Source organism: Cryptomeria japonica, chromosome 7 (assembly GCF_030272615.1).
Source record: "Cryptomeria japonica chromosome 7, Sugi_1.0, whole genome shotgun sequence".
Taxonomy (NCBI): domain Eukaryota; kingdom Viridiplantae; phylum Streptophyta; class Pinopsida; order Cupressales; family Cupressaceae; genus Cryptomeria; species Cryptomeria japonica.
Window position 1 is genome coordinate 640,086,733 of NC_081411.1, and position 27,449 is coordinate 640,114,181.

General features: G+C 38.4%; 1 protein-coding gene across 3 annotated transcripts in view; it reads right to left on the reverse strand.

Annotated features, from left to right (window-relative positions):
* LOC131057445 (UTP--glucose-1-phosphate uridylyltransferase 3, chloroplastic) overlaps window positions 1-27,449 on the reverse strand; it is a 158,966-nt gene that overhangs the window by 55,317 nt on the left and 76,200 nt on the right. For 2 of the 3 annotated variants that reach the window (XM_057991634.2, XM_057991632.2), the window contains 3 exons: window positions 24,012-24,118; window positions 23,790-23,884; window positions 23,491-23,568 (listed from right to left, as the gene is read on the reverse strand). In XM_057991634.2, the coding sequence (XP_057847617.2) occupies window positions 23,491-23,568; window positions 23,790-23,884; window positions 24,012-24,118 (280 nt within the window). The remainder of the gene's footprint in view (window positions 1-23,490; window positions 23,569-23,789; window positions 23,885-24,011; window positions 24,119-27,449) is intronic. The other variant, XM_057991633.2, reaches the window with a different exon arrangement.

Sequence of the window (27,449 nt, forward strand, 5' to 3'; positions counted from 1 at the left end):
AAATGAGGATATGATTATTGCAGCCCTAACCCACCTTGATGACACTCACAAAATGATAACAAATTATTGTTGGAAGGTGCAAGGGAGACACAAGGGCCTTGCAGACTTAAAGGATCAAAGACCACCATCTATTGAATTCCAGCTAGGGGCACCAATATCAAAGCTTTTTGCTAAATTCAGTTCAGGGCCTGTTGTTACTGCATCATTGGGACAGGTTCGTCTGCATACTGGGAAGAATCTTGTTGTAAAAGTACAGAGGCCTAGGATGCCATTGATGCACACCTTATACGAATTATTGGGGGCCAACTGAAGAACTACAACAAGGCACGAGGAGACTTGTTAGCTGCAGTAAATGAAATGGTTAGATATATGTTTGAAGAGATTGATTATATCCATGAAGCACAGAATTCTGAACGTTTTGCTTACCTCTATGACTTTGATGCAGATTACAAAAGCTCACTTAAAAACCAGGGAGTTGGAGAAAGCAGTGATAAAAGAGGAACAAGTACAACTAATTATGGTTCTCAGGGTAAAGGTAAAAGCTGGTTGAAGGTGCCAAAGATTTACTGGGACTCCACTTGCAAATCTATCCTCACAATGGAGTGGATAGATGGTGTTAAACTGATAGACAAGGAAGGAATCGAAGAAGCTCATTTGGATGCCAAACAGCTTGTTGATCAGAATGTCTATTGCTCATTGAGACAAGCACTTGAAGATGGCTATTTCCATGTTGGAAATCTTGTGGCTATCAGTAGTGGATCACTCACTTACCTTGAAATTGATATGCAAATTATTTTTGTTGCTATGGGAGCATCATTTGGTGATGAAGCAATGAAGTCTCAGTTGGATTTCCGGGGTATTATGAACCAGTCAGCTGAGGTGACATACGAGTACAATTATTTTTTGCCTCCTGACTATGCTTTGGTGGCAAGAGCTCTAGGATCTTTGGAAGGGACAGCAGGGTCACTTGATCCTGACTTCAAAGTTGTAAGTGCATATCCTTATATAGTAGGCAGACTGCTTGCAGATCTTGATCTTGACATAAAAAAATATTGAAGGAGCTTCTTATATAGAACAATACTGTTACAGTTGATCTACTTGATTTTATTTTCTCAGGCAAAGGTGAAAGGTGCTGGGTATTCCTAATTCAAGATATTGTCAATGCAGTGGATACATTCTTGCAGCAAGGAATTTCAAGTTCTCTTTATCTTGAGACGAGTGAAGTTGTTCAAGACAGCAATGTCTCTTATCAGAAACATTGGTCAAATAGTGAACATGTCTCCCAAACTGATTCAGTTTGGTTTAAGCATGTGGACACTCTTAGAGAAGCTACTGTTACACTTCTACTTTATGATTCATCAGTGGAGTTTAGAGCTGCTCATTCTTCAGGGTATCAAGTGTGCAAGAACAATGTTCTTTATATTGAATGGCATTTATTTGGAGTGGATAAGTTTCTGCTGAGCCTTGGTACATGGCATGATGAAACCACAAAGATTTTGGGTTGTCTTCTGAGGACAGCAGCTGTTTGGATGTTTTAGAGAGAGATGGATCATCTCTTTATAACTGGAGGTTGGCATAACAATAAGGCTCTACCATCATTGGTCATTAGAGGCACCTTTTACATCATCATAAGTCTGATTTTCAAATTCATGGGTGTTGTTCGAGTTTCCATTAGCAGCCTAGGATGGGCTGATATGTGGTTTCATGCACCCAGGATGAGTATTTCGCACATCCATGAAAGACCGTGTGGAGTTGGAGAGTTGTTTGTTGTTGATAGCTTCTCGAGCCTCATTTTTAATGAATGGGATAACGTGACAATTCAAAATCTGTTAATCAGCTCGATAATGGGAAGGTTTCAGAAAAACAGAGTTTCAGGGTTCAATACTGTAGATTGCATCAGAGTGGAACAGTGGGATGATGCATTGTTTTGCATTTGGCTAGTTTGGGATCCTGGTGGTATAACAGAGAATTGCTTGAGGACAAGCAAAGTTTGGGCCGGGAGGACTGTAATGTCCCCATTTTTTCAGGTGACATTTAATTAAATTGATTTTTATAAAGTTATCCAAATATAAATAAAATATTCATATGACTTAATATTATTTAATTTAATTAAATAACAAAATATTATAATGTCACTTTATTAAATAAAGTTTCCCAATTTTCAAGTCGGCCTTATCTTCTAGAAAGTTCACAAAAGTCTTTATAAGGAGGCTTGCTGGGGATTTTAAAGCAGGCTGGAATTTGATAAACGACTTATGATTTCTGGAGACGAAAACCTTCAGGAGAGACAGAAGGGTTAGACGGAAACCTGACTCTTCCTGGGAGTGGATTCATGACAGAGTTCACAAATGGGCAAATTTGTGAAGTCTCTTTGAGAGACAAATTTTTAAGTGTTTAATGCAGAAATAAAAGATATTTACAGAATTTTTATAAGTCGCATCTATTTGAAAATAGGGTTATTCTATCCTGGATATTATTATATATATTTTGGGGAGTTTATCTGCTGATTAAATAAGGGTGTTCAACATTTCTTCATTGGGCATATTGATATCGTGGCTTGACCAATGTAGTGAGAATTATAAGAGCCCAACTCAAATAAGGAGTTCAATGATTACATACGGCTATGGGTTCGAGGTGATTGGCTGATTAATCTTTTGATTAATATTACCAATGTCATTAAAAGTCTTATATATTGAAATGGCATAATTCCGGGCTTCTATTTCATTTGCAGAGGAATTATCTGGGCAAGTCAGAAGCGGCGATTCTACATAGTCAGCAATAACTAAGTCGACACATCTTCTTCATGGGCCATTTCCTTGAGCACACGTTGGTTCGTACTGTAGCAAGTCGGGCCTATAGCTGGAGTCAAAGATCAAACTCAACATAGGAGACGCAAATACCAGGCACCTTGCGAATGCATACAAGTGTGGCCCGAGACTACACTAACGCTTGCGCCTTCCAACGCAAGTGATATCGCACTCATTTCCCCCCTGGAGAAAGACGTCTTGGTGAAAGCACTGATTGGGTGAAGGATATATTAAGACAGGTCACTGTCATGGATCAAGACATGAATGATTGTAACTGGAGAGACATCTTGAAAGAATTTGTAAGTCATCTTGATGTGGTACCAGTAGGCGTAATGTCCCAAATCTCCTATTCAAAAATATATATATGAACTGAATAATTGATTTTTGTCTCCCTGATGTCTGTGAGCGTGAGTATATTGTTGTCTCTAAAATAATTCCTGTAAAGCATTATGATTGAATTGCATATTGATAACAAATCAAAGTTAAGTATATAAGCATATTGTTCCAAATCTACGGTTAGTTGAGCTGATATCTTTCACCCTTGCATTTCTTTGCTTTCTTAATATTTTGTGGATGCAATTACTTTGTAAACCAGTGTAATAGGCTGCCCTGTTCCTATGTTTTTTTTTTCCAAACAATCTGCCATGGTAATTTCATCAAACAGTTGGTTGTCGTTCATATGAGGTCTGATATTTGTTTAGCTGATACCTGGGGCGTTTTGGGTTATGAAGTTTCATACATATTTCATGCCAATGACAAGGAATTGTGCATTTGTTTTTTCATGAACAACTAAGCTCCATTTACACAACTGAAAGATTGGAGTAAATCACAAAAAACTTGGAACTTCACACTATAGAATCATTAACACTTCATACACCAATTTTAACTAACTTGAACTTGACAATATTGCAGGTTATACATTCTATCGACTTCTGCTATAAATGTGAATGACACAAGAAAGGAATGTCAGCACTAGGAACCTGAGTCTCCAACCTCGAAAAGACACGCCAGTCACTGGTTCAAACCCAGATTGCAGCCCACGACTCTCCAATAACCCCCCACGTACAGCTCTCAGCAACTAACTTCAGACATGACGGCAGCTAGCAGAGGTTTTCACAGCTTCCTATGAGGCCGAAATATACTCCACACCCTTCAAAAATCTGTCGCCTTCAATGCCAAATCAGAGTCTCACGAACCCCCCCTTTCAACTCGTCCAGCACACACAGTAAGTAATATGCCCAGCCTGCTTTGGAAACTCTGTTGCGCACAAGTGGATTTCCCTGAACATGGCCAGCAGATTGGAAGAAACGTTCAATATTTCAGGTAATGCGACTGCTGCTAAAGCATGGTTTCCTGTTAACTATTCCACCTTAAGCTCTACGTGCAATGACCTCACAAAGATAGAGAGCGACTTCTCAGTAGCTGAGTTCCCTGTTGGAAACGATGCAATTACCTCCCTGTTAAGTTCAAACTGCCTGAGATGAATACCACATTATTGCTGGCTGTCAAAACTTCAACATCAACCCCTGCAATTTTTCTCCAGCACCAAATAACTTTTTTTTTTGAAATTACTCTCCAGACCTAGTCTTTCACAGGCGTAGAGAATGTTGCCTTCAAGGAGAATCGTCCTCAAAAACCTTAAGAATTCTCCAGAAATGACTTCCAGAAAACTCACTCCAAGAATCACAAATTCCAAGATACAATTCCCAAGCTACCTGAAACTTCATTAAATGCACTTATTTATTGCTTCTTTTGGGCCCACATTCCAAACCACCATCAATGTGGGATAAAGGAAAAGTAGAATAAAATATTATTGTCCCCTTATGTCTCCAAAAGAAAGGGTACATTTAATATTTCCTTTTTAAACATTAGCTTCAGCATTAATTAACCCCTTATGTTAAATAATTAAATTTAACTTTAGAAACTTTTGATTTTTCCCTGAATAATTAATTCCTTCATAAAAAATGCAATCCAGGCGAATGAATAAATGCACCAAAAAAGAAGTTGATCAAAATCACCCCAAAATCTACCCTACATTGTGCCCAAACTAACTTACTATAAATAGTAAGTTCCTGGAAACCCTATCAAATCAACTCCGTTTGGCCCGAAACTGAATTTGCCTGGGCCAAAACTATCGAAGACAAAAGTGATCACCTATCACTTGTGGAGCAGTTAACTACGATCAAGAGGGCACCCCACGAGTTCATGGGAGACTTCAACTTCAGATTCCATAAGACATGGAATAGGATTCCTGCTCTAGTGAAGCCATCCCCAAATCATGCCTTCTTGTATTATCTGAGAGCTCTCAACAACGATATAGCTGTCATGGTACAATCAATGGGTGGAGCTTCTCTGCCGAGTGCATATGACATAGCCATAAGAGCAGAAAATTGTTTGATTCAGGCTGGGAAGATAGCTCCAAGGCCTCCAATGCCTCTCTTCCCAGAAGCTCCCACTCAACAACCCACTTTGGCTCCTATCCCCATGGCTCCCGCAGGACAACCATCCACACCATCTACATCCTCTAATGAGCTCCATGAGGTCAAGGCTCTATTACAAAACTTTGGCAATGAATTGGTGGCACTAAAAAGACAACAAACTCAGTATAGCAGACCTTACCAAGCACAAGGTCAGAATTATCAACAAAATAGGCCAACCTTCCAAGGGCAAAACCAATGGAGCAATGCCAGGCCGTTGAATAGTGTGAACCCCACAAACGCAAGCAACTCAAAGGCGATAGTTCCAATGCAAAATAACCTTGCCCAAGAGCAAGATTGGTGTCAACCATGTAATCAGCCACACAACCAAGGTGTATGCCAAAGTGGAGGGTTTGTCCAAACTTTAGTAGTGCAAGATGAGCCAACCACTTCTGGCCAGCAATATGACCCAAGTCAGCCTAGTGTTGGTCCCCAGGCTCACTTACAAGGGGATTCTACCTTTGTCAATTGGCAGGAGGCAGAATTCTATGGTTTGAACCAAACAAATGGTGAGTCCATGTTGCAGTATGCGAGGTCAAAAAAGAGAGCCATGGAGGCTACCTCACCTTCAATATCAGTCCAAGCTCCAACACCCAATGTAGCTGTCCATGATACGAGCCAAAGTACCATGCAAGGGAACAAGAGGCATGAAGAGGTCCAAGTCGTCCAAAGAGCAAAAGTAGACCTTGTAGCCTCAAAGGGTCCTCTAAAACCAGCTGGTGTCCCTTTCAACATAGTTGATCAGATGAAGAAGGCCAACCTCAACGTCACTATGTGGGAGGCCCTTTCAATCCCATCTTAAAGGGATTTGCTTAAGGAGGCACTGAAGGACGTCGATCAGTCAGGTGGTGAGGCAACAGTCAAGGGAAAGGCAATATCCACCAGTTTGGTGCAACCCAAGGAGGAAGATTCAAGCAAGATCAGCAAGCCTCCCCCTTTCTATCTCTCCTTAATCATAGGAGACAATTTGGTTTACAATTGCATGATAGATTCGGGAGCTAGTAGCTCAGTCATGCCTAAGAAGGTAGCTGATCTTCTTGGCATAGAATATGAACCCGTGACCAAAGGGGTGGTCTAGTTAGATGGCACTTCTATTAAAACAGTAGGGGTGGTAAAAAATCTGAAGTTAACCTTGCATGCATGCCCTGGTTGCACTGTCTTGCAAGACGTATCCATCATCGACCTCCCTGCCTTCTTCGCCATCTGCCTGTCTAGAGACTTCACAGCCAAGATAGGTGGGTACCTGTCTTCCGACTGGTGCCATATGCTATTTCGAACAAGGTATGGTACCAAGGTCACCATAAGGGCAGAGCCCATTGCCCAAAACCACATTGAGCCCTACACCCCTATCCCTATAAACATGAATTGCACTTTGCATGAAGAGGGGGAAGAGTGTGCTATCCGTGAGCCTGCTACTCTCTTGCAAGAGGTTCCTGATTGCTTGCTGGACGAATGGGCCAACGCTTTTCAGTTTGATGCATTAGCTGAGACTGAAGAGACTGGGCTTGGCACCTATTGTATCCATGAAGAGGATACTCCTATCCCTAACCTCATCAAGACGCAAGGAGATTCAGAGGGGTTATGGAACATGTTTTTTGATGGTTCAAGAAACAAGAATGGTGCAGGCGTCGGGGTAATGCTTGTTTCTCCTGAGCAAGAGAAATATTTCTTCTTTTTTAGGCTTCAATTTGGTTGCACTAACAATGTCGTTGAGTATGAAGCCTTGATCCAAGGTCTCCAACTTGCACAAAGCAGAAAGATCAGATCTCTGCAAGTATTTGGAGATAGTGAGTTGGTTGTTAATCACATCCGAGCCCAAAGTGCAGCAAAGAACAACCTACTCAAATCATACAAACACAGGGTTTGGGACTTGATTGAAGGATTCGAGGCCTTCAATATCGCATTCCTAGGGGTCAAAACAAGCATGCTAATAGGCTTGCAGCAGTTAGTGCTCAATTCGACATACCAACGGATGTCGCAAGTGAGAAGGAGCAACACATCAGGCTTGCTGTGAGGCCTGCTGTCCCAGACAATCAAGTGAATTGGCAAGTATTTGAAAGTGATCAGCAGATCATCAACTTCTTGCAAAATGAAGCAGAATTTTCTGCTAAAAATCAGTCCAAGATGCAAGACCAGTATGGAGATCAAATCATGCAGCTCAACTCCAACAAGTTGCCAAAGGGTCTAGTTACCTTGGAGGGCATTTTCAACTCGGATGATCAGTTGAAGAAGAGGATGAACCTGGCTGCAAAGAAGGGTGATTACAAGCCAGTCGTTGTTGCTGAGGGTAGGTCCTTGAACTTGGGCAAGGTGTGTTCCTCAACCAAGCAAGAGGCCTTCGTTGAGCTTTGCCAACAATATGATGACATAGTTGCTTGGACCTATGAAGACTTGAAGGGTTTTGATCCTAGTTTAGCCCAGCATACCATAGAGCTAAACCTAGATGCAAAGCCAGTTAGACAGAAACAAAGGCCAATAAATCCCAAAATTGAGCCACTAATGAGGAAGGAGCTGACCAAACTCATAGAAGCCAATATCATCTTCCCTATCAAGCACTCCTCCTGAGTGGCCAACCTTGTCCCTGTAAGGAAGAAGAATGGGGAGATCAGACTATGTGTAGACTTTAGGGATCTCAATAGAGCCTCCCTTAAAGATCACTATCCCCTTCCCTCTATGGAGCAAATTCTCCAAAAGGTCAGTGGCTCAGAAAGATTTTCATTCTTGGATGGGTATTCAGGCTACAATCAGATCTTGGTCCAGGAATCAGACCAATACAAAACTGCATTTACTACTAAGTGGGGCACCTATGCTTATTGTAAAATGCCCTTTGGGCTAACCAATGCAGGTGCCACGTTCCAAAGAGCAATGGACATGGCCTTCAAGGGTGTATTAGCAAGGTTTGTGCTTGTATACCTCGATGACATAACTGTTTATTCAAAGCATGCAGTTGACCATCCTAGTCATCTTGAGCAAGTGTTCATGAAATGGAGGGAGTATGGTGTGTCCTTGAACCCTAGCAAGTGTGTTTTTTCTACTGATCAAGGAAGATTGCTAGGACACATCGTATCCAAGGAGGGTTTGACCATTGATCCAAAGTGAGTGGAGGCTATTCTTTCTCTTCCACTCCCTAGTCACAAGAAAGGATTGCAAAGTTTCCTTGGTAGGATCAACTTTGTGAGGAGGTTCATTCCCAACCTTGCCACCATGGTAAAACCCCTCACTTCCATGTTGAAGAAAAACTTGGTTTTCAGTTGGACCAAGGAAGGAAGGGCTGGTTCGAAGAGATCAAACAAGCAATTGCTCAGGCCCCTACCCTCGTCAATCTTAATTATGAAAGGGATTTTATCCTCTATACCTTTGGAGGAGAATCCAGCATTTCAGCTGTCCTAACACAGCTGAACAATGACAAGTTGGAGCAACCTATTGCTTTCTTTAGTGAGGGGCTAAAGGACTACGAACTTAGATATAGCTATGTAGAGAAGCAAGTCCTCACTGTTGTAAGGGCATTAAAAAAGTTTAGGCATATGTTGTCCAACAACAAGATCCAACTCTTAGTTTCGCATGCAAGTGTCAAGGATTTCCTTCTAAACAAGGATGTCAGTGAGAAGAGGGCTGGGTGGATAACCAAGGTCATGGAGTATGACATCAACATCAAGATCACCAAGCTTGTAAGAGGCAGGGGCCTATGTGAACAACTTGTCTCATCTTCTGAGACTACTTCAGAGATCTCCCTTGTGTTACAAGAGGATCAACCAACTGACAACAGCACTCAATTTAGTTGGGTAAGTGACATGACCACCTTCTTAATGGAAGGTAGATACCCCCAAGGTCTGGACCGGACCAAAAGAAGACATTTCAGGTTGCAGTCCATTCCCTATGTCTTAGTGAATGGCACTCTTTTTCAAAAAGACTCCAATTACTAAGATGCATCGAGCAAAACCAAGTTAGCAGATTGTTAGAGGAATTTCATGATGGCTCTTCAGGGGGCCACTTCTCTGCAAGGACTACGACTATCAAAATAATGAGGGCTGGCTATTACTGGCCATTCTTATTCAGTGACTCACATAGATGGGTGAAGAATTGCAAGAAATGTGCTCTCTTCTCTGGGAAGCAAAGACTAGCTGCCCTACCTCTTCATCCCATCCAAGCAGATCAACCGTTCGCCCAATGGGGTTTAGACTTCATTGGCATGATAAACCCACCTTCTAGTGTTGGCCATAAGTGGATCTTGGCCGCAACAGATTACTTCACTAGGTGGACAGAGGCAGTTGCATTGAGGGATGCTACTAAGGCCTCAGTATTAGAATTCCTTGAGGGAATTGTGACAAGATTCAGTATCCCCTCCACCATCATATCGGACAATGCCAGGGCATTTGTTGGAACCCAAATCAGTTCTTGGGCAGTTAAGCATGGTGTATACTTGAAGACATCATCCAACTATTACCCTCAGGGTAACGGCTTGGCTGAATCTTCCAACAAGAACCTCATTATGATAATTAAAAGGACAATTGAAGACAATCATAGGGCATGGCACACTAAGTTGAGGACAGCCTTATGGGCTGACAGGATCACACCCAAGAGGGCGATTGGCAACTCCCCTTTCATGCTAGTATATGGGAAGGAAGCAAGACTCCCAGCTTCCCTAGAGTTACCCTCTCTTGAGCTAGCACATCAGTTGGAATTAATAGACAATGATGCCATGACAGTAAGACTAGCTGAGCTGATGGAGCTGGAGGAGGTTAGAAGTCAGTCTATGCATACACTTAAGACTCATCAAGAGCAGGTTAAGAAGGTTTTTGACAAAAAGGCTACTAATAGGGTCTTCAAAGAGGGAGATCTAGTTCTTAAGTGGGATGTAGATAGAGCCAAAGCTGGGCGACACTCCAAATTTGATGCTATCCGGAGTGGTCCATATGTCATTACTCGCTACAAGGAGGCCAATGCATTTCATCTCTCCAAGCTTGATGGCGAAGTTCTTCCAATTCCAGTGAATGGGATTCATCTCAAGCCTTGCTTCTAAAGAGGGTGTTGATGACTATGTAAATATTAGACTAGAGGTTGTTTGTTTTCATAAGTGCTTATGCACATGCCCCATCCTCCTTAAGAGGGTGTGTGCTTTAGTTTTCAGTTTCCTCCAAGTATTGGTGCACACATGTTTGGGTCTTCCATGACTCAGTGCCCAATGGATGCTTAAGGCTTCTGGACTTCATGCTTAGCAGGCAAGCATCCCGCAGAAATTGCCAAAAGTGTTGTCATTTTATGACACCCTTGGTCCATCAGTGAGAACCGATCAAAGATATGTTCCATGGACCAATGCTGCCCAGTTGATCAAGGAGAAAGGGAGTGAAATCATGGTTTGAAGTGTTGCCTTGTCGGAAGTTCCTTGGCCCTCTCTTTCTCTTCTTCGAAACTCCGAAACCCTGAGGTTTCGAGTTTCTTTGCCTTAGCTTCTTTCTTTCCTGCTCTGGAACTCCGGAACTCCAAGTTTCCGAAGTTCCCTTCCTTCCCTTAGCTTTTCATCTGTTCTTCAACCCCGGAACTCCAGAACCCCAAGGTTCCGAAGTTCCCTTGTCTTCTCCCCCGAAACTCCGGAACCCCCAGGTTCCAAAGTTCCCTAGTCTTCTTCCCCGGAACTCCGGAACCCCCAGGTTCCGAAGTTCCCTAGTCTTCAACCCCGGAACTCTGGAATCCCAAGGTTCCGAAGTTCCCTAGTCTTCAACCCCGGAACTCTGTAACCCCCAGGTTCCGAAGTTCCCTAGTCTTCAACCCCGGAACTCCAGAACCCCCAAGTTCCGAAGTTCCTTGCCCAACTACGGAGACCCCGATCTCCGAAGTTCCTTGCCCAACTATGGAGACCCCGGTCTCCAAAGTTCCGCTACTCTCTTTAACCCTTTCCCTCTCTATCCCGGAACTCCGGAACCCTGAGGTTCCTTCCCCTTTTGCCTTCTCTCCCTAGTTCCTCCGGAACTCCGGAACCCCAAGGTTCCGAAGTTCCTTTCCTAGCCCTCCTTTCTCCTATCCCGGAAGTCCGAAACCTTGAGGTTCCGAGGTTCCTTGCTCCTTCCCTTGTCTTCCTCACTTTGGGAGTCCGAACTTCCGAAATCTCCAGGCTTCCTTCTGACTGGCGACACTTTCGGATGGCGTGATCGGCACTCAAGGCTTTAAATGCTCCAACAGTTTTGGTGACTTGTGCACTTTTTGTGGAGCCACAGGGGTACATTTAATGTTTTTGGCAGGATTTCCATCAAGGGAGGTACGGGGCCATGCTGGGTGACTTATGTCATGCCTGACTCTGGAAGGTTAGTCAATCCACCTTCTTAGGATTGCCCTTTGGAGGTATGGCTAGGTTGCTTGCATGTACAAGTCAGGTGCATGCACTTCCCTGCACTTCCAGACTGACATGCAGGGGTCATGATCACCATTGTAACCCATTTTTTCTATATAAGGCTGTTAAGCCTCATTGTAAAGGGTTCTCTCTCTGCTGCCTGGAGCTCCCTTATGCTCCTCTTCTTTTGAAGACTCGTATTTTTGCATTTCTACAACTGTAAGATTGGCTTTTGGCCTTATGATTAATTGAAAGTCACCATTCTTGCCTCTTTTCAACTTATGTATGTTGTGTATGCTTTCTTACCTTCATCATAGGTGCATGTTGTGGCTCTTTCTCTTCATATATGTTGTGTTAATGTAATGTCCCCACCTTTTTAGCATCTCAATGGAGTTCTTAGCCTTTACATTCTCCGAAGGCTAAGTGGAGAAATAAGGAGAAATTGATTAAATTAATTTCTTATTAAGTCATTAAATAAAATAAAATAAAAAAGGTGACTTTATATTTAATTAATTTAATTAAAAGTGACTTAAGTGATTTATTTAAATATTTTAATGTTATTATAAAGTTATAAAGTAACTTTATAATAATAAAGTCACTTTAATATTATAATGTGTGAATATGTCTTTAATCCCACATTGGCCAAGAAAGTGTTCGAGCTCTCATAAGAAAGAATAAAAAGGGACTTAAGAGTTCATTTTATATCATCCATCTAGAGAATTGATATTTGTTTGTTATGAACTTGGGAGAAGAAGCCAAGGGTTTCTGATTCAGTCAGCCATTGGAGAGCGACAATTCTTCAGTGTTGCAACCATTTGAGGTGGTGAAATATCCACTGAATTTGGCATTTCAGGAGAGCTTCATTCTGGAGTTCTATTTGGGCTTTAAAAAGAAGGGAAGACATCTAGGGTATGCAGATTTTCAAATATATATCAATTGCAGACTTACAGTTTCATTTGGCAGCCATTAAAAATCAGAATTGAAGCAATCATTTCAAGATACAATTGCTGCTTCAGTACCCGCGCTACAGTACTCGCGCTACAGTAATCCGTGAATAGTGAAATGCTACAGTGGCGTGAATAGTGACGTGCTACAGTACTAAGAAATCAAGCATTTAATTGGCAAATTATTCGTAGCTACAGCAGGAACGTGTTTAATTGGCAGTCCATTGAAGAGTGGAGACCATCATTTGCAGCAAGCATTTTACATATCAGGTTCTCTAATTTTGCTGTCATAAGTTTTGGAAATTACATGTTATACCTTTGTAACTATTTGGTGTGAGAATAACTAATAAAAACTTCATTATGCTGCTGCCACATAATTTCTAGTTTGCATGCCAAGTGTTTGATGATTTGTCAAGCAGCTGTAGTTGTTATTTAGTTACTTATATGCATCAAAATCAATTGGCATATCATTTCTATGACATTGTTAGTCAATCTTTCATGGTTAGAGGCATTCAAAACATTAATTGCAGTGTACAAGACCCAAACAATACAAACAGAAAACTCATAACAGCAAGTACAGACTTTGCAAGACAAGTGTTTGACAAAATTCCCAAGGGTAGAAATCAATGATTTAAGGGCAAAGTTAGTAAGGGTTCTTACAGTTAACTAGTTTTCTGAGTGTGACTTGTGGGAATACTTCTCCCCTCTTGGCATTCAGTGGATTCTAACCTTCATCTATGCATTGGGGTTACTCATACAACTGAAAGTTGTGCATCTTCAAGGTGTTTCAGTTAATTACTTGTGTCATTTCAGTGGGGAGAGGAACAATCTCTTCTTGGTGCATCACCTCCCTTTGTTTCAAGCAATTTCTCTCTTCTCTTTTCCTCTGCAAGTTGTTAGGGTAGACTTAGGAATTAGCTTTGAAGTGTTGAGTTGGTTCAACACTTGCACTTGGAGTGAGAAGGAAGTCGGCCTTCTCCAGAGATTCAATCCCCTTGCGCAAGGTCCCACACTTCGGGGTTGTTTCCATGTTTCACAAGGTTGTTGAGTTGATAGCTCAGCAAGGGTGCAAGCTTTTGTGATAACAGTGTCTTTGATTGATAGAAGTGCAACTCATAATTTTATTGATGAGGGATGTGGATTGATTTAGGGGTGATGGTAGTAGATGGATTCACTATCACATGCACTAGAATGATTTCACATATGAGCCTACAGTTGGGCAATTATGAAGTCAAAGATGACTTCTACTTGGTTAATATTGGTAATACAAATGTAGTGTTGGGCATACCATGGTTGCAATCTTTGGATGAGATCACTCTTAATTTTCAGACTATGGAGCTGAAATTTAAATCAAAAGGGAAGAAAGTGGTCTTAAGGGGAATATCCTATGGGGGAACTCGAGTTCTCTTTCAAACACATGGAAAGGTTATTCAGACATGATCAGATTGAGTGGACAGAAGAGTGCATGATTAGAAGAGAAGCTATCATGCAGATGTTCAGGCTTTGCTATCCAAGCAAAGTAAGGTATACTTACAATAGTATACCTTCAAGAAGGCTTCCTAATAAAGGCATTGAGCACGTGATAGAGATGGAGGGTGCCAAACCCATTACTACTACCTGTTGTGAACTATTTCACACATCACCTCATCGCAGATGGGGACCCCTTGTTTTTGCTTTTTAGGGTTTTTGTCCTAGCTCTGTAGTTTCATAAGTCCATTTTCTTTGAGAGTTTTGAGTTAGAGTTTTGAAGTCATCCCGAGCCAAATAGAAAAATCATGCTCAAATTTGTGTGTGAACGTTGTCAAAGTGCTTAGAAGGTCTGAGGGACGAGGATCGCAACTGCTTTGAGTCATTTCTGACAACTTTCTATTTTTAGGAACTTTTTTTTTTTGCTTTTTCTAAAAATAGAAAGTTTTGTTTTTGGCACTTTGGGCACATTCCGAGAAGCAGCTTTTTTTGTCTTGCTTTTTGTTTTCTTCGCTTTTTGCATTTTTTTGCTTTTTTTGAAAGTAGAACCTGGGTTTTGTTCCTCATGTCATTTGATCACTGCCCATGTTTGTCAAATTCAAGAAATTTTGCCTCTTAAGTACAAAAAGCAAGGTTATCTTTTTTTTGCTTTTTTTTTAGATTAAGGTTTTGATCCACAAGCCATATCATTACTGCCCATGTTGTCAAAATTAAAAAATTTGATCTCTAAGGGTAAAAAGCAAGATGGAAACCCTAATTAGGATATTGTTCCAGAAGATCAGCCATATGATTAGTGCCCACGTCCTCAGATTTGAGAAATTGTCTTTAAGTGCAAAAAGCAAGATTAGGGCTTTTGTTCCAAATGATCCAGCTATGAACATGGCAGGTCAGAGATAGACATGACAGTTTGAATAAGTGTGAAGACATGGCATGAAGATGAAAATTCGTCCAAGGGAAAACCAAGTTTGACCAGCCAAGCACATGAAAGAATGGCAGACAAAAGACAAATTCGCCCATGGAGAGGAATGGCAGACAGAGGACAAATTCGCCCAAGGGGAGGAATGGCAGACAAAGGTTGAAGTCCTCCTTGTCTCGAAGCATGGAAGATGGCACACCAACTTGGGGATGTCCAAGTTCTCTTCAACTCCACCCATATGCAAACACAAGTTGGCAAACACGTGCTAAACTCCTACCATCAGTTAAGAAACCTATAGCAGAGGTTAGTCAGACTCCTACCTATGGTTAAGGTCAAGCAAATGAAGATGGCAAAGGAAGGATGAAGTCTGCCCTATGAAGTATAGCACACAAGGGAACATGGCATGACTTCTTCAAAGTCCGCCCAAGCCAAGACAACATGTCCAAGCACCTTCAAACCTTGTCCAAGAGATAGAATGTCACAAGACCTTCCAAGTCCGCCTTAGGCAAAGCATGTCTAAAGTCCGCCCATGGCCAAGAACACTCAAAGTCCGCCTAGGTTGGGTAATAAAAGTGTGGCACAACTCCCTCAAAGTCCGCCCATGTCTAACATACTTCAAACTCTGCCCAAGGCAATGTGTCCAAGATGCTTCCAAGTCCGCCCTTGGCAAGGAACCTTCAAACTCCACCCAACAACATGAAGAGATGTCCAAGCCTATTCAAAGTTCGCCTTGTCGCTGAAGTCATAAAGTCCGCCTAGGGTGGATGATAAAACATGGCAAATGGAAGACAAAGTCCACCCAAGAGGAAAGCATTAAAAAAAATGAAAGTATTGAGGCATGACAAACTTGGCAAAAAGCTCCTCAAGTCTGCCCTTTAAGAGAAGGTATAAAAGAAAACAAAGTTAGCAAGGAAAGGCTCAGGTCCGCCTAGGCAAGAAGGATTAAAACACCTCCAAAAGCATCCCAAATTTTGACATTGGTCAAAGACATAAGCAAGGTTCGCACGGAATAAAGCAAGGATGGCATGAGATTAGGATGACAAGTGCACAAGACAAAGCTCATTCATTCAATTACAACTTGTGATGAGTTACGAAGATCAAACAAGCTCAGGTGGCACCGAGTCATCACTTATCCAATCATATTATTTCAAGATAAGGCGTCCAGATTCAATGTACCTGACTCATCCATCAAAGGAGAATAACTACCACATGGGCACAAAGTTTGATGTACCTACCAATCACCATCTATTGGTCGAATTTTCTAAGGACATGTATCCCATCAATTGTAATTTTATAATTGGTCAAGCATTAAAATGCTTTGCAATGGGTGTAACAAACACTAATTAGGGTTTCTATCTTTCGATCTTGGCCATTGATTGTGAATCAATCTAAGCCATCGAATTGTAATGAGAGCACTATATAAGGCTCCACTTCTTCATTTGTAAGGTTAATAGTAGCAGTTCAAGAATAGCGAATAGAGAATAGTAGTTGGACGAAGATAGAAAATAGTTAGAGTAAGAAGAGAAGGCAAAGATTGTTGCCGAGACATTGTTGTAAGAAGCATGTAAACTTCATTGAAGATATGGTGAAATTGACATGTTATTCAACAATTTGCATTGTCTCTACTTCTCATTTAATTTTCATGTTGTTTAAATGAATGGAAGACTTTGTGTATGATCAATGGTGAAATTCTTATATCCATACTACTAACACCTTGTTGATGGTAGAGTGCCCTGCATAGTCAATTACATCTATTTAGACAAGCTTAACTTCACTTATCACTTCTTCATTGATATGCATCAACTTGAAGGTGTCTATGCTTGTGGTGATGATTTAAAAATCATAAAGCTATCCTTAGAAGATCATACTAGCCTTGTGGAGATGTTCGTTGCACGTCAAAACAAGACTTAGTTTGAATTTCATCAAAGATTGTCCTTTGCTCTTACATTCTTAGAGTTAGAATAGCCTTCTAAACCTTATCTTTTATCCTTTTTTTAATCAAGCGAAATCCCACATTCCAACATCATTCGAGCATTCAAGCATTCAACATAAGTCCACCTTGTGATCCCAACAATATCACATCATACACAACTAAGTCTATCCAAGAGCACATCAAGACCTGACATTCAAGAACCTTGGAGTTGTCCCACTTGATCACGTATCTTAGCATTTGGGAGTCTTTGTTCGAGTGGATAGAATACTTGGTATTTTATTCTGTGTTGCATAGTGCATAAAAACACCATCAACAGAATCCCATATTCCAGCATCATTCGAGCATTCAAGCATTCAACATAAGTCCACCTTGTGATCCCAACAATATCACATCATACACAACTGAGTCTATCCAAGAGCACGTCAAGACCTGACATTCAAGAACCTTGGAGTCGTCCCACTTGATCACATAGCTTAGCATTTGGGAGTCTTTGTTCAAGAGAGGATAGAATACTTAGTATTTTATTCTATGTTGCATAGTGCGTAAAAACACCATCAACAGGATCCCACTTTGAGATTCATTGGTCAATGCATTGACAATTGCTAAAAGAGGGTTCAGCACGCCTATTCCATAGATTTGAGTGGGCCATTGTTAAATGAAGATATGGAAAAAAAAATCATCGTAAATCAAATAAGAATTTGTTGCAAGGTGAGTTGCACTATTTATCTAGATGGGTAGATAGATGGCAAGAGTTGTGCACTGATCAGTGTTTTAGTAGATTTAGATGGGTTATTGGTGTCCTTATTGTTGATTGATGCCTCCCATTAAGTGAAAGATGTTGTGTCATGTCCCCTCCTTGATCAATATATATATATATATATATATATATATATATATCTTAAATGAAGTAATTATTATTATAAATTAATTACCAGCGAATGATTATTTGAAATTTAATTATTTATTAAATATTATTAATTAATATATTTTCAAAATAGGAATAAATTAATATTATATTTTATATATATATAATAAACAATGATATTTTAGGGAGGTGACCAGTTTATAAGATTACGTATGGCAGCAATCATGATTCAAAAGAAATAAAGTAGCAATAATAAAATAAAGCATCAAATACCATGCATCTTAAAATATTGACTTCATTGCAGCAACTCATTAAAAGTATTATGCAAGGTGGCGATCTGTCTTAAGACCATTACGGATAGGAACAATTGTCTTATTCGTTGCAGCGATTCAAGAGATAACACTTTACACTCGTAGCATCAATATAATTAAAGTAAGCATCTGATCTGCCATCACGATAAGAGCCAAATCATAAGGCGGATAATCAAGTAAAGGTTGTACGATTATCCTTATATGACCCACAGTCGGTAATCAATTAAATAGAGCATAAAACATTTCCCTTAGCACATCAGCGGTTAGTAATTATGAAGGAAGACATACAGATTAGGAGCTTTCAACGATCACTGGCCATCATTAAGAATAATAGCTCATACATCTTCCATTGCTCAAAGATATATTATGCTTATTCGATTAAAATAAGGAATAGAGTAAAATGTGCGATTAAGGTATAAACAAATTAGTTAAGGGAGAGGCACGATAACAAACACTGATTGCAAGAGTTATGACAAGAGGACAGGACCTCCCTCATAGAATTCCCTTGGTAAATATTTAAGGGAAATCATACGTCTAGAGGAAGGCGAAAAAAAGAAGGGAATGGAATAGGAGGAAGATTAAAAAAAAGACAGATGATAGAAAGGAATAAATATTAATAAATAAACATAGAACAGTTCAAATGTGTTGGAGGGTTGGATATGAGTTCTTCATACACAGTATGATGAATATTTTCTGCTCAGTGATGGTTAATAATGTGCTATTGTTTATAGCTGTTTATAATATATAACTGTTATAATATATGACTGTTAACATACATATCAGACTGCTTATGACTGTGACTGTTTGGAATATGTTGTATGTGTATGACTGCTTAGAATATATATATATATACACACTCTGTTGTATTGTTATATACAGCCACAGTAGGGGAAAAGGGAAATATAGAAGATATCAGACGATAAAAAAAAAAAAGAGCTGAGTCAAGGGAATATATATTATCTTTCAGCCATCGATCAAATCAGATCAGAATTGTTATTGAGTTACAAGCAGTAACATCCTTGTTCTGGGTGGGCAGTAACATCCTTGTTCTGGGTGGTATGCATAGGAAATGTGTTTAATAAGTATGCTTCCTATATGTGGCCTGATAATGTTTGTTTATAGAATTGGATAACAATATTAACATAAACTGCAATATTGAATAATAGTAATATTTAATTCCATAATAGTAGCAGACCAGATCTGTCATGTGTCAGATCTGTCTGCCCTCTTACCAGCCCCTAAATATATTAATAACTAATATTTTCAAGCAGGGGTAGTATTAATAATTTATAGAATTTGTAATTAATAAATACATAAACTATTGGTAACATTATTCAATTCATTTACTATTTATGTATATACATATATACTCATATCAGAATTAGGAAAAATATAAGGGTTATAAATATAGATATTGATATGATAATAGATATTAATATAGTAATTATAATTAATATCTTTTGGAAACTGATAATTCATATAACTAGTAATTAATTAATATGTAAATGATTTATAAATGAATCAAAACAAGACTAATTATCAAGTATGGTAAATTAAGTACTTGATAGACTAAAGAAAGATAGAATATCACAGTTTTGTTTCATGTTAAGATAAACTTGATTCTTAATCAATCTAGTTTAAGTCATGAGTACATGGAAATGGATTAATTATGGTTAAAACGAGGCCTAATCTTAGTAGGGGACATTACATGTTGATACTTTGTACACTATGCTGAACAAAGTGATCATGGAAGTGGGCATGGAGAATGCCATTCAAGTTATGACCAACAATAAAGTGGCATATGTCAAGTGAAACTTCTTGAGAAAAAGCTCTCTACCATTTTCTAGAGCCCTTGTGCCACCAATTGCATTGATTTTCTATTTAAGGATATAGGCACAACTTGGATAGGTAAAAACCATGGTGGAAGTGGCAAGAAACGATACTAAATAAATCTAAAACAACTCGTGGGTACTTAAATTGATGGGAGAAAACACCAAGGAAAAGGAGCTTATCCAATCTGGAACAACACAATTCACCAACTTTATCACATTGTAAATCATTTCAGCCTCACTAATGTCTCTTAAGAAAATTTTGGAGATCACTAGATGGGAGGAGTGTCCATACTCAAAAAGGTCAAAGGAGAAAGACTAAAGAGTCACGAAGACCATTTTTATGATATGTTGGCTATTGACATGAACATGAACCTAAAATATAACTTTAACTTAATGTTTAGGAAAGAAAATTATTTTTAAATTTGCAGAGCTCGGTAGATTTTCATTTTTTGTTGTTCAATTTTTAATAATTTTTATTTTAAAAATCCTTACTTGTTTTAGACCTTTGCTTAAAGTTCTACAGTGTGGATGGTGGGAAAAACACAGTAGGTCATCTATATGAAGCCATAGGCAAGGCCAAGGAGGTAATACAATATCAATGGGTTCATAAAAAGAAAATATGAACCTATTTGATGACTAATTGATTAGAGGGGGGACAAGCAACTCCTCCAACATACATGTAGCAGTCTTCAACTCGAATCAAAAGATTTTTTTATTTGATTCATTTAGGTTTGATGAGGAGGTTATGGATGACCTCAACACATGCATAGAGAGGATGATGATGCTTGACAAAATCCTTAGAGACATTGTTCTTAATGAGTTGTAAAATTTAGAAGGGAGCAAAGGGCACATTTTCTTCAGCTCTATGGATTTGAAGAACCAGCTATGAGCCAAATGAAGAAATTATGTCTTTCGAAAGTTAGATCATAGTCTCTTAGATAGTAGACTTATTTAATAAGTGCAAATTGTAACGTATAATAAATGTTGTCCTTGCAAATTTGTGGGGAGAAGATATGGTGCAAAACTCCAAATCTTTAAAGCATTGTCATTTACATTCTGTGCTAGTCTTATAATGTTCATGAGTGTGAGCTCAATTGGAACACATTTGAGGCCCTCCACACAAAAAAGTGCAACAAATCAACACAAAAGCACCTCAATGACCTCATTTTTATTCAGTACAACTTTTGTCTTAACATCAAAAAGGTGGAGGGGAAGAAAACTCATTATCAATTGATTTGGATGATAGTGATTCATATTCAAATTAGATTGTTGATGATATGCAGCTCAAGTTTTTTGTAAAAGAGATCAGTTGTTTTGAGAAGGAAGCAGAAATTAGGCAGTAGAAGTAGAAGAAAAGATAGAAGCATCAAAAGCCACATCATTGGATGATGATCATAATATGTTTGAAAATATTATTGTTCCTAAGGAGCCATTACTATTCAATTCAAGAGCACCATCACTGAGGAGCTTAGGTTAAAGATAATTTTCTATCAATAACCAATCAAATATCCTATCATATCACTATGATGTGCAATATACTCATTTTTTGGATTAAAACTAATAGAAAAACTACCTGGGTTCTCTAAATTCAGTATTCTGAATGTCATTTAAAATTATTTTACAAATGTATGTAATTTTAACAATACTAAATCCTAAGTCCAACTCAAAATATTGGCCTGCTAAGTTTTAGCTAAGTACAAATTTCTTAACTACAGAATCATCAACATATATAGAAAGAAAATATGGCATATACATCATTTGACAACAACAATGCATGAAATCTTGCCATAGCCATCACAAAAGTTAAAGCTAAAACATGGATCACAAGAACTTTGAATCATAGTATTAATATAAATTCTCTCCTATTTTTTAAGATATATCATAGGGGAATCTATGAGGACCCCCACCCTTGATAATAAAAGGCACGTACATAGCAAGCTTAAACAAACAAAGCTAGAACCACTACTAAAATGTTGCAAAGTAATAGCGGCTACCACTATAGCTAAACTAGCTAAAAATTATTTCAAACATTTACCAAAAAAGAATCAAATCCCAAAAAATAACTATCAAACCCATAGAGCTTGTGATTAAACATGTACCCATGGACCAAACTAAAAACAACAATACCTCAGACTATCCCCCAATGCTCCCAAGCTATAGGGGAAGCATGCTAGCATCAACCACCTCTTCCAGGTTGCACATCATTTTTAGACCAACCTCTAGGATAACCCACCAAATAAGGAAAGCACACACCATAGTAGATCTCATATCACTATCAATACCTATGCATTGAGAGGTTGCAAAAAGTACAGATGGTAAAATCACTACTAACTTCTAGCTAACCAGGATGATGATGAACATTTAAACAAGACAAAAATTTCCCCACATCTACACAAGAAGCACAAAAAACACAAACTTCAATATGCAACTCAGCTATTTCATCCACACTACCTAAAGGCTAAGCTAGAGTGTAAGTAAAGCCTTCCCCCTCCATTCCCGTAGACTTTAGTTTCATACCTACCTCCAGACCATTATTTTGCAAAGACATACCAATGAAATGATTTTGAAGAAAAAAGATACAAGAGCTTGTGACTAAACCTATACCCATAAACCAAACTATAAACAAGCAATAACTTAGACTATCACCAATGCTCCCAAGCTATAGGGGAAGCATGCTAGTATCGACTACCTGTTGCACATCATTTTTAGACCAGCCTCTAGGCCGACCCACCAAATAAGGAAAGCACACATCATAGTAGATCTCACGTCGCTATCGATACCTTTGCATTGAGAGGTTGCAAAAAATGCAAATAATAAAATCACTACAAACTTCTAGCTAACCAAGATGGCGATGAACATTTAAACAAGACAAATTTTCCCCACATCTACACAAAAAGCACACAAAACTCTAACTTCACTATGCAGCTCAGTTATTTCATCTAGACTACCTAAAGGCTAAGTTGGAGTATAAGCAAAGCCTTCCCCCTCCACTCCTGCAGGCTTCAATTTCATACTCACTGCCAAACCCTTATTTTGCAAAGACATGCCAATGAATTTATTTGGAAGAAAAAAGTTAAAAGAGCCAAACCCGTATCACCACATCCAAAAGGTAGAAAACAAGGTTGGTAATAAAATCTTCGCATATGACCACTTTGGAATGCCTCCCAACTAACAATGCTTGCTCTCCCCATATTCCTATGACAAAGCCTAGGGTGATCAGGTCCTTACATGAAAAGAAGCATTGGAGCCTACTATCCAAAATTCTACCATGCATCAACTTAACACCATCACAAACCTCCTACAACTAGTCCTCCATGGCTTGCGAGAATCCCAAGATAAAATATAAAAAGCCAACCAAATGAAATCCATCACTCCACCACCTTACCACAACCAAAACCTCTCCTATATTTAACATGTGATTTCTACAAGATTAAAGATATATAAAATGATGATAATGCATAATGTCATAAACACATCCTCTTTTTGAAGCTTAGTTTCATTGTTGTTCTTTCCAGTCCCCCATTGACATCTTATAACAAGAAAAGTACTTCGAAGGTTTTACTTCAACATTTTTATAAGTTCTAAAAAACTGATATGAGTGTATGAAAATCACCTTGTCCATTTGAATATTACAAGATACAAGAAGATCATATGCGTTCCTCATGACATCCAAAAATGATCCATCTGGAGTCTGCAAAAAGGGAACTAGTAATAATCCTTTTCAACCCATTTCAGTAAAGCTCAAATATAATCTGAACCACAAACAATCTTCTCCTAAACTGACTATTTGATATAATCAGTTGTATGGAAGCACTAAAACACATTAGGAATTCCATGTATCCTTTCTCTAGCCAGAAAATCACCAAATGAATAGACATCGAATATTTTCAGAATGATGTTGTTAGAAGAAACCTGATGTAAAGATTTGTCCTTCGCTTTCCTTTCTTTTTTAGCAGACGATGTGACCTTACGCCTTTCATTGTAGACGATAAATGTATCCAAATTTTCTGTAAAACACCAACTAAAGTTACATAGTATTTTCCTACGTAAATACTTCAAATACTTTGCAAAACAAGATATAACTCTTCAAACAGCAGATGAGTAAAGAATTTAGAGAAAAGACCTTATGCATACCTTGAACATTAGAAAAGCACCTATTAGGGAAACTTGTGAATAGTGAATCAGCAACATTTTGCATTGTACATTCAAGTCTTCCAGCATATATACTGCTCATTTTAACCCTAACCACGTTAGAATGCAGCAGGCACATAACAGTATAAGCTCTCTGAATGTCCAAACAAGAGACTATTGAAAAGAAAATAAACTCGATTGCATATAATTTGTGTGTGACAAACACATGTAAACCATCATAACAAGAAGTTTTCACATGCAAAATATTAAAATTTTGAGCTTCTATAAATGCTTTCCTGATGCTAATTAATTCACCCCGAGCAGGTAAACTATAGCCGATGCTTGAGAACATTTCTAAGGACTTATTGAGGAATCTCAAAGCTGGTTGTGAGTATGTATTGTTTGGAGATGTTCAACTACCGTTTGGTTACAACAAAGGTGTGATCATTACATATAAAGTTCTTAATTCCCATAATTCTTCATTATATTTTATAATCAACAAGAAATTAGGTGACTTCTTCACACTCCAGTTTGCTAGAGGAGTCAGTGTGTAGTCATGGAACTCAATATATGCTTCTTTGTGTCCTTAGAATTCAAGTTTTGACTAAATATTATATCTATTTTGTCAAATGTATATCTTTGTCACTTAATTCCTTTGACAAGATTGATCCACTCAAACTTTCAAATATAAAATCTCCTTATAGATATTTTAAAATATCTAAATATAGACCTCCAATAACAAATTTTATGTTATTCCTCTTTTGAAGGAACTGTAATTTATAAATAAAGTACGAAAAACTCATACTACATGTTCTTGTCCATTAGCCTGGTGCAATAATTTTATGGACAAACATAATTTCAATATTCAGCAACATAGAAACAAGATTCATCATCAAACATAGCAGAGTTCAATAAAACTAGTTCCTTTTGATAAAAATTATACTATCTAAATATGTCCTCCAAGTTTAATTATATCCTTGAGTTAGCATCTCGTCAGTTGCCAGTCTACATTAAAGGGGTAAAATATCATTGCAGTGATTGAAATACTTCTTTAGTACAAAATCAGAATGCAATTTTTTTCTTTCTCCGTTTCAAAAACTGAACAAATATTAAAAGGATCTTTTCCTTTTGTAAACAGGTATTTAACTAAAACACACCTCCTTTGAAATAATAATATTTTTTCCTAGAGGCACAAAGATGTTCCCATTATGCTCACTTCAAACTTTGATAGCCATATTTGTCCTTTACAACTCTAGAAGAAGACTTTAAACTATATCCATTTGAATGTTCTCGTTTTACCACTTGTGTTTCTTGATTCTTTCATAATATGTAACATTTTACCTTTCTTTTGAACAACTATAAAATGTTGCATTAATACAAAAAGAGTAAGTTATATATTACATGCCTGAACAAGTAAAATCATGACGATCTGCCACTTTCAAGGATTTACCTCTTTTACATTGAGATATGAGGACTCTCTGATGTATAGCTTTGTGATTCCATACTTGGGACCCACCAACAAAAGAGCATGCAATCATCACTTATATTGTCCAATACATTGACTGACTTACAAGCTATTCCAACCATACTAATGACCTTAATAGTAAGCAACTAATGCAGTATGGTCATTAGTATGGTTGGAATAGCTTGTAAGTCAGTCAGTATGGTCATTAGTATGGTTGGAACTTGGAATAGCTTGTAAGTCAGTCAATGTCTTGGACAATATAAGTGATGAGTGCATGCTCTGTTGTTAGTGGGTCCCAAGGATGGAATCACAAAGCTATACATCTGAGTCCTCATATCTCAATGTAAAAGAGGTAAATCCTTGAAAGTGGCAGATCGTTATCACATGATTTTACTTGTTCAGGCATGTAATATATAACCTACTCTTTTTGTATCGATGCAATATTTTATAGTTGTTCAAAAGAAAGGTAAAATGTTACATATTATGAAAGAATCAAGAAAGACAAGTGGTAAAATGAGAACGTTCAAATGGATTTAGTTTAAAGTCTTCTTCTAGAGTTATAAAGGACAATAATACAATCCCCGATTCAAAAGCCCTACTTTTAGAAGATTTGTATCCTTTCTCGAGTGACCAGATTATACACAAACCAATTATAATAACAATGAATACCATCAAGTAGAAATATTTGAAGCTCGATGAGAAAGATGGACCTAATTACTATCCTTATTGTTGGTCCCAGATTACTAATTTGAGTTGGTAGAGGCGGTTTGATATTTCTAAGCTGAAACATGTCATGCATAGCTCTCTGTGGTTGCACCATTTGAGTTTCCAGAATGAGTGACTTGCCTCTTAGGAAATGGAACAAGTTGAGACTGCTCCTGAAGCATCTAAGCAATCTTCTCTTTGCATTTTTCATAAGTATTTTAATAGCCTCCAGTTTCTGCTCATGCTGCTCTATAGTTATGCCAATCTGATCAATGCATGCATCTACACTCACTTGTATTGCTTTTGAACTCCATGAAGAAGGCTTGCCAGACAGCCTTTCAGATAGGAATATAAAACCCCTTTTTCTTTTTTTTGTTGATTTTCTGTAATGTTATTGCCATTCCAAATAAATTAGCTAGGAGTGTAGGGTCACACTTGGATTTCTCAAGAGGTCCGTTGCAACATGCCTTTATTTCCTATGCACCGAAAGGATTAACCTTGCTTTCTCCTTTCATGGATTGGTATTCCAAAACAGAATTGGAAGGCCTGAGGCAGACTGCATGGGTTAGGAACATTAAAGGGTGAGACATTTTATACGTTTCTAAAGTGTGCGGAATAGAAGGAAACCCAAACACATCCAAAGTATGATATAAGGATGCTCTAGATCTAATAAGTTTTGGATATGGAATACATTCATGATGTGTGCTGAGACCTACGATAAATAGGAGAAATCTGAATATTAAGGTTATTCACCATCATCCAAGTCAAATGAGCTTCTTGAAAGAGTGTCACCAGTCTGGACTGGTTGCTGCATTTCAGAGCTTTCTATCCATTTCTTCTTCATTTGAGCAAATTTAGAATGTGATTGCACTTTCTTTTTCATAGGCTTTTCTCTTATAAATTTGAATGTTTTTAGTGATGTGGCCTCCAGTGCAATTTTGGAACAAAAAACACCTCCATTTAAAAATCAAATTTTGCAGCCTAACACTCCTCTTGAGCAGCATTTTAGACAAAAAAAAATAACACATACTAGTAGTGCACTTTTTATGATTTAGCTGTAAAATCCGATGCCATCTCTCACAATGGGAGAGAAAGATTGTCTAGAGGGTTTAAGTGCCATCAAAATGCATTAATGATATGAAAGTCTAACATGAAAAGTCGTTATGAAATGACGTGGATGTATGTACAAGGGCTGAATCACTAGATCTTGACCTTCTAAATGCTGGGAAGAATCTTACTCCTGGCATTTCAAGTTGCCTTCCCCATTAAAT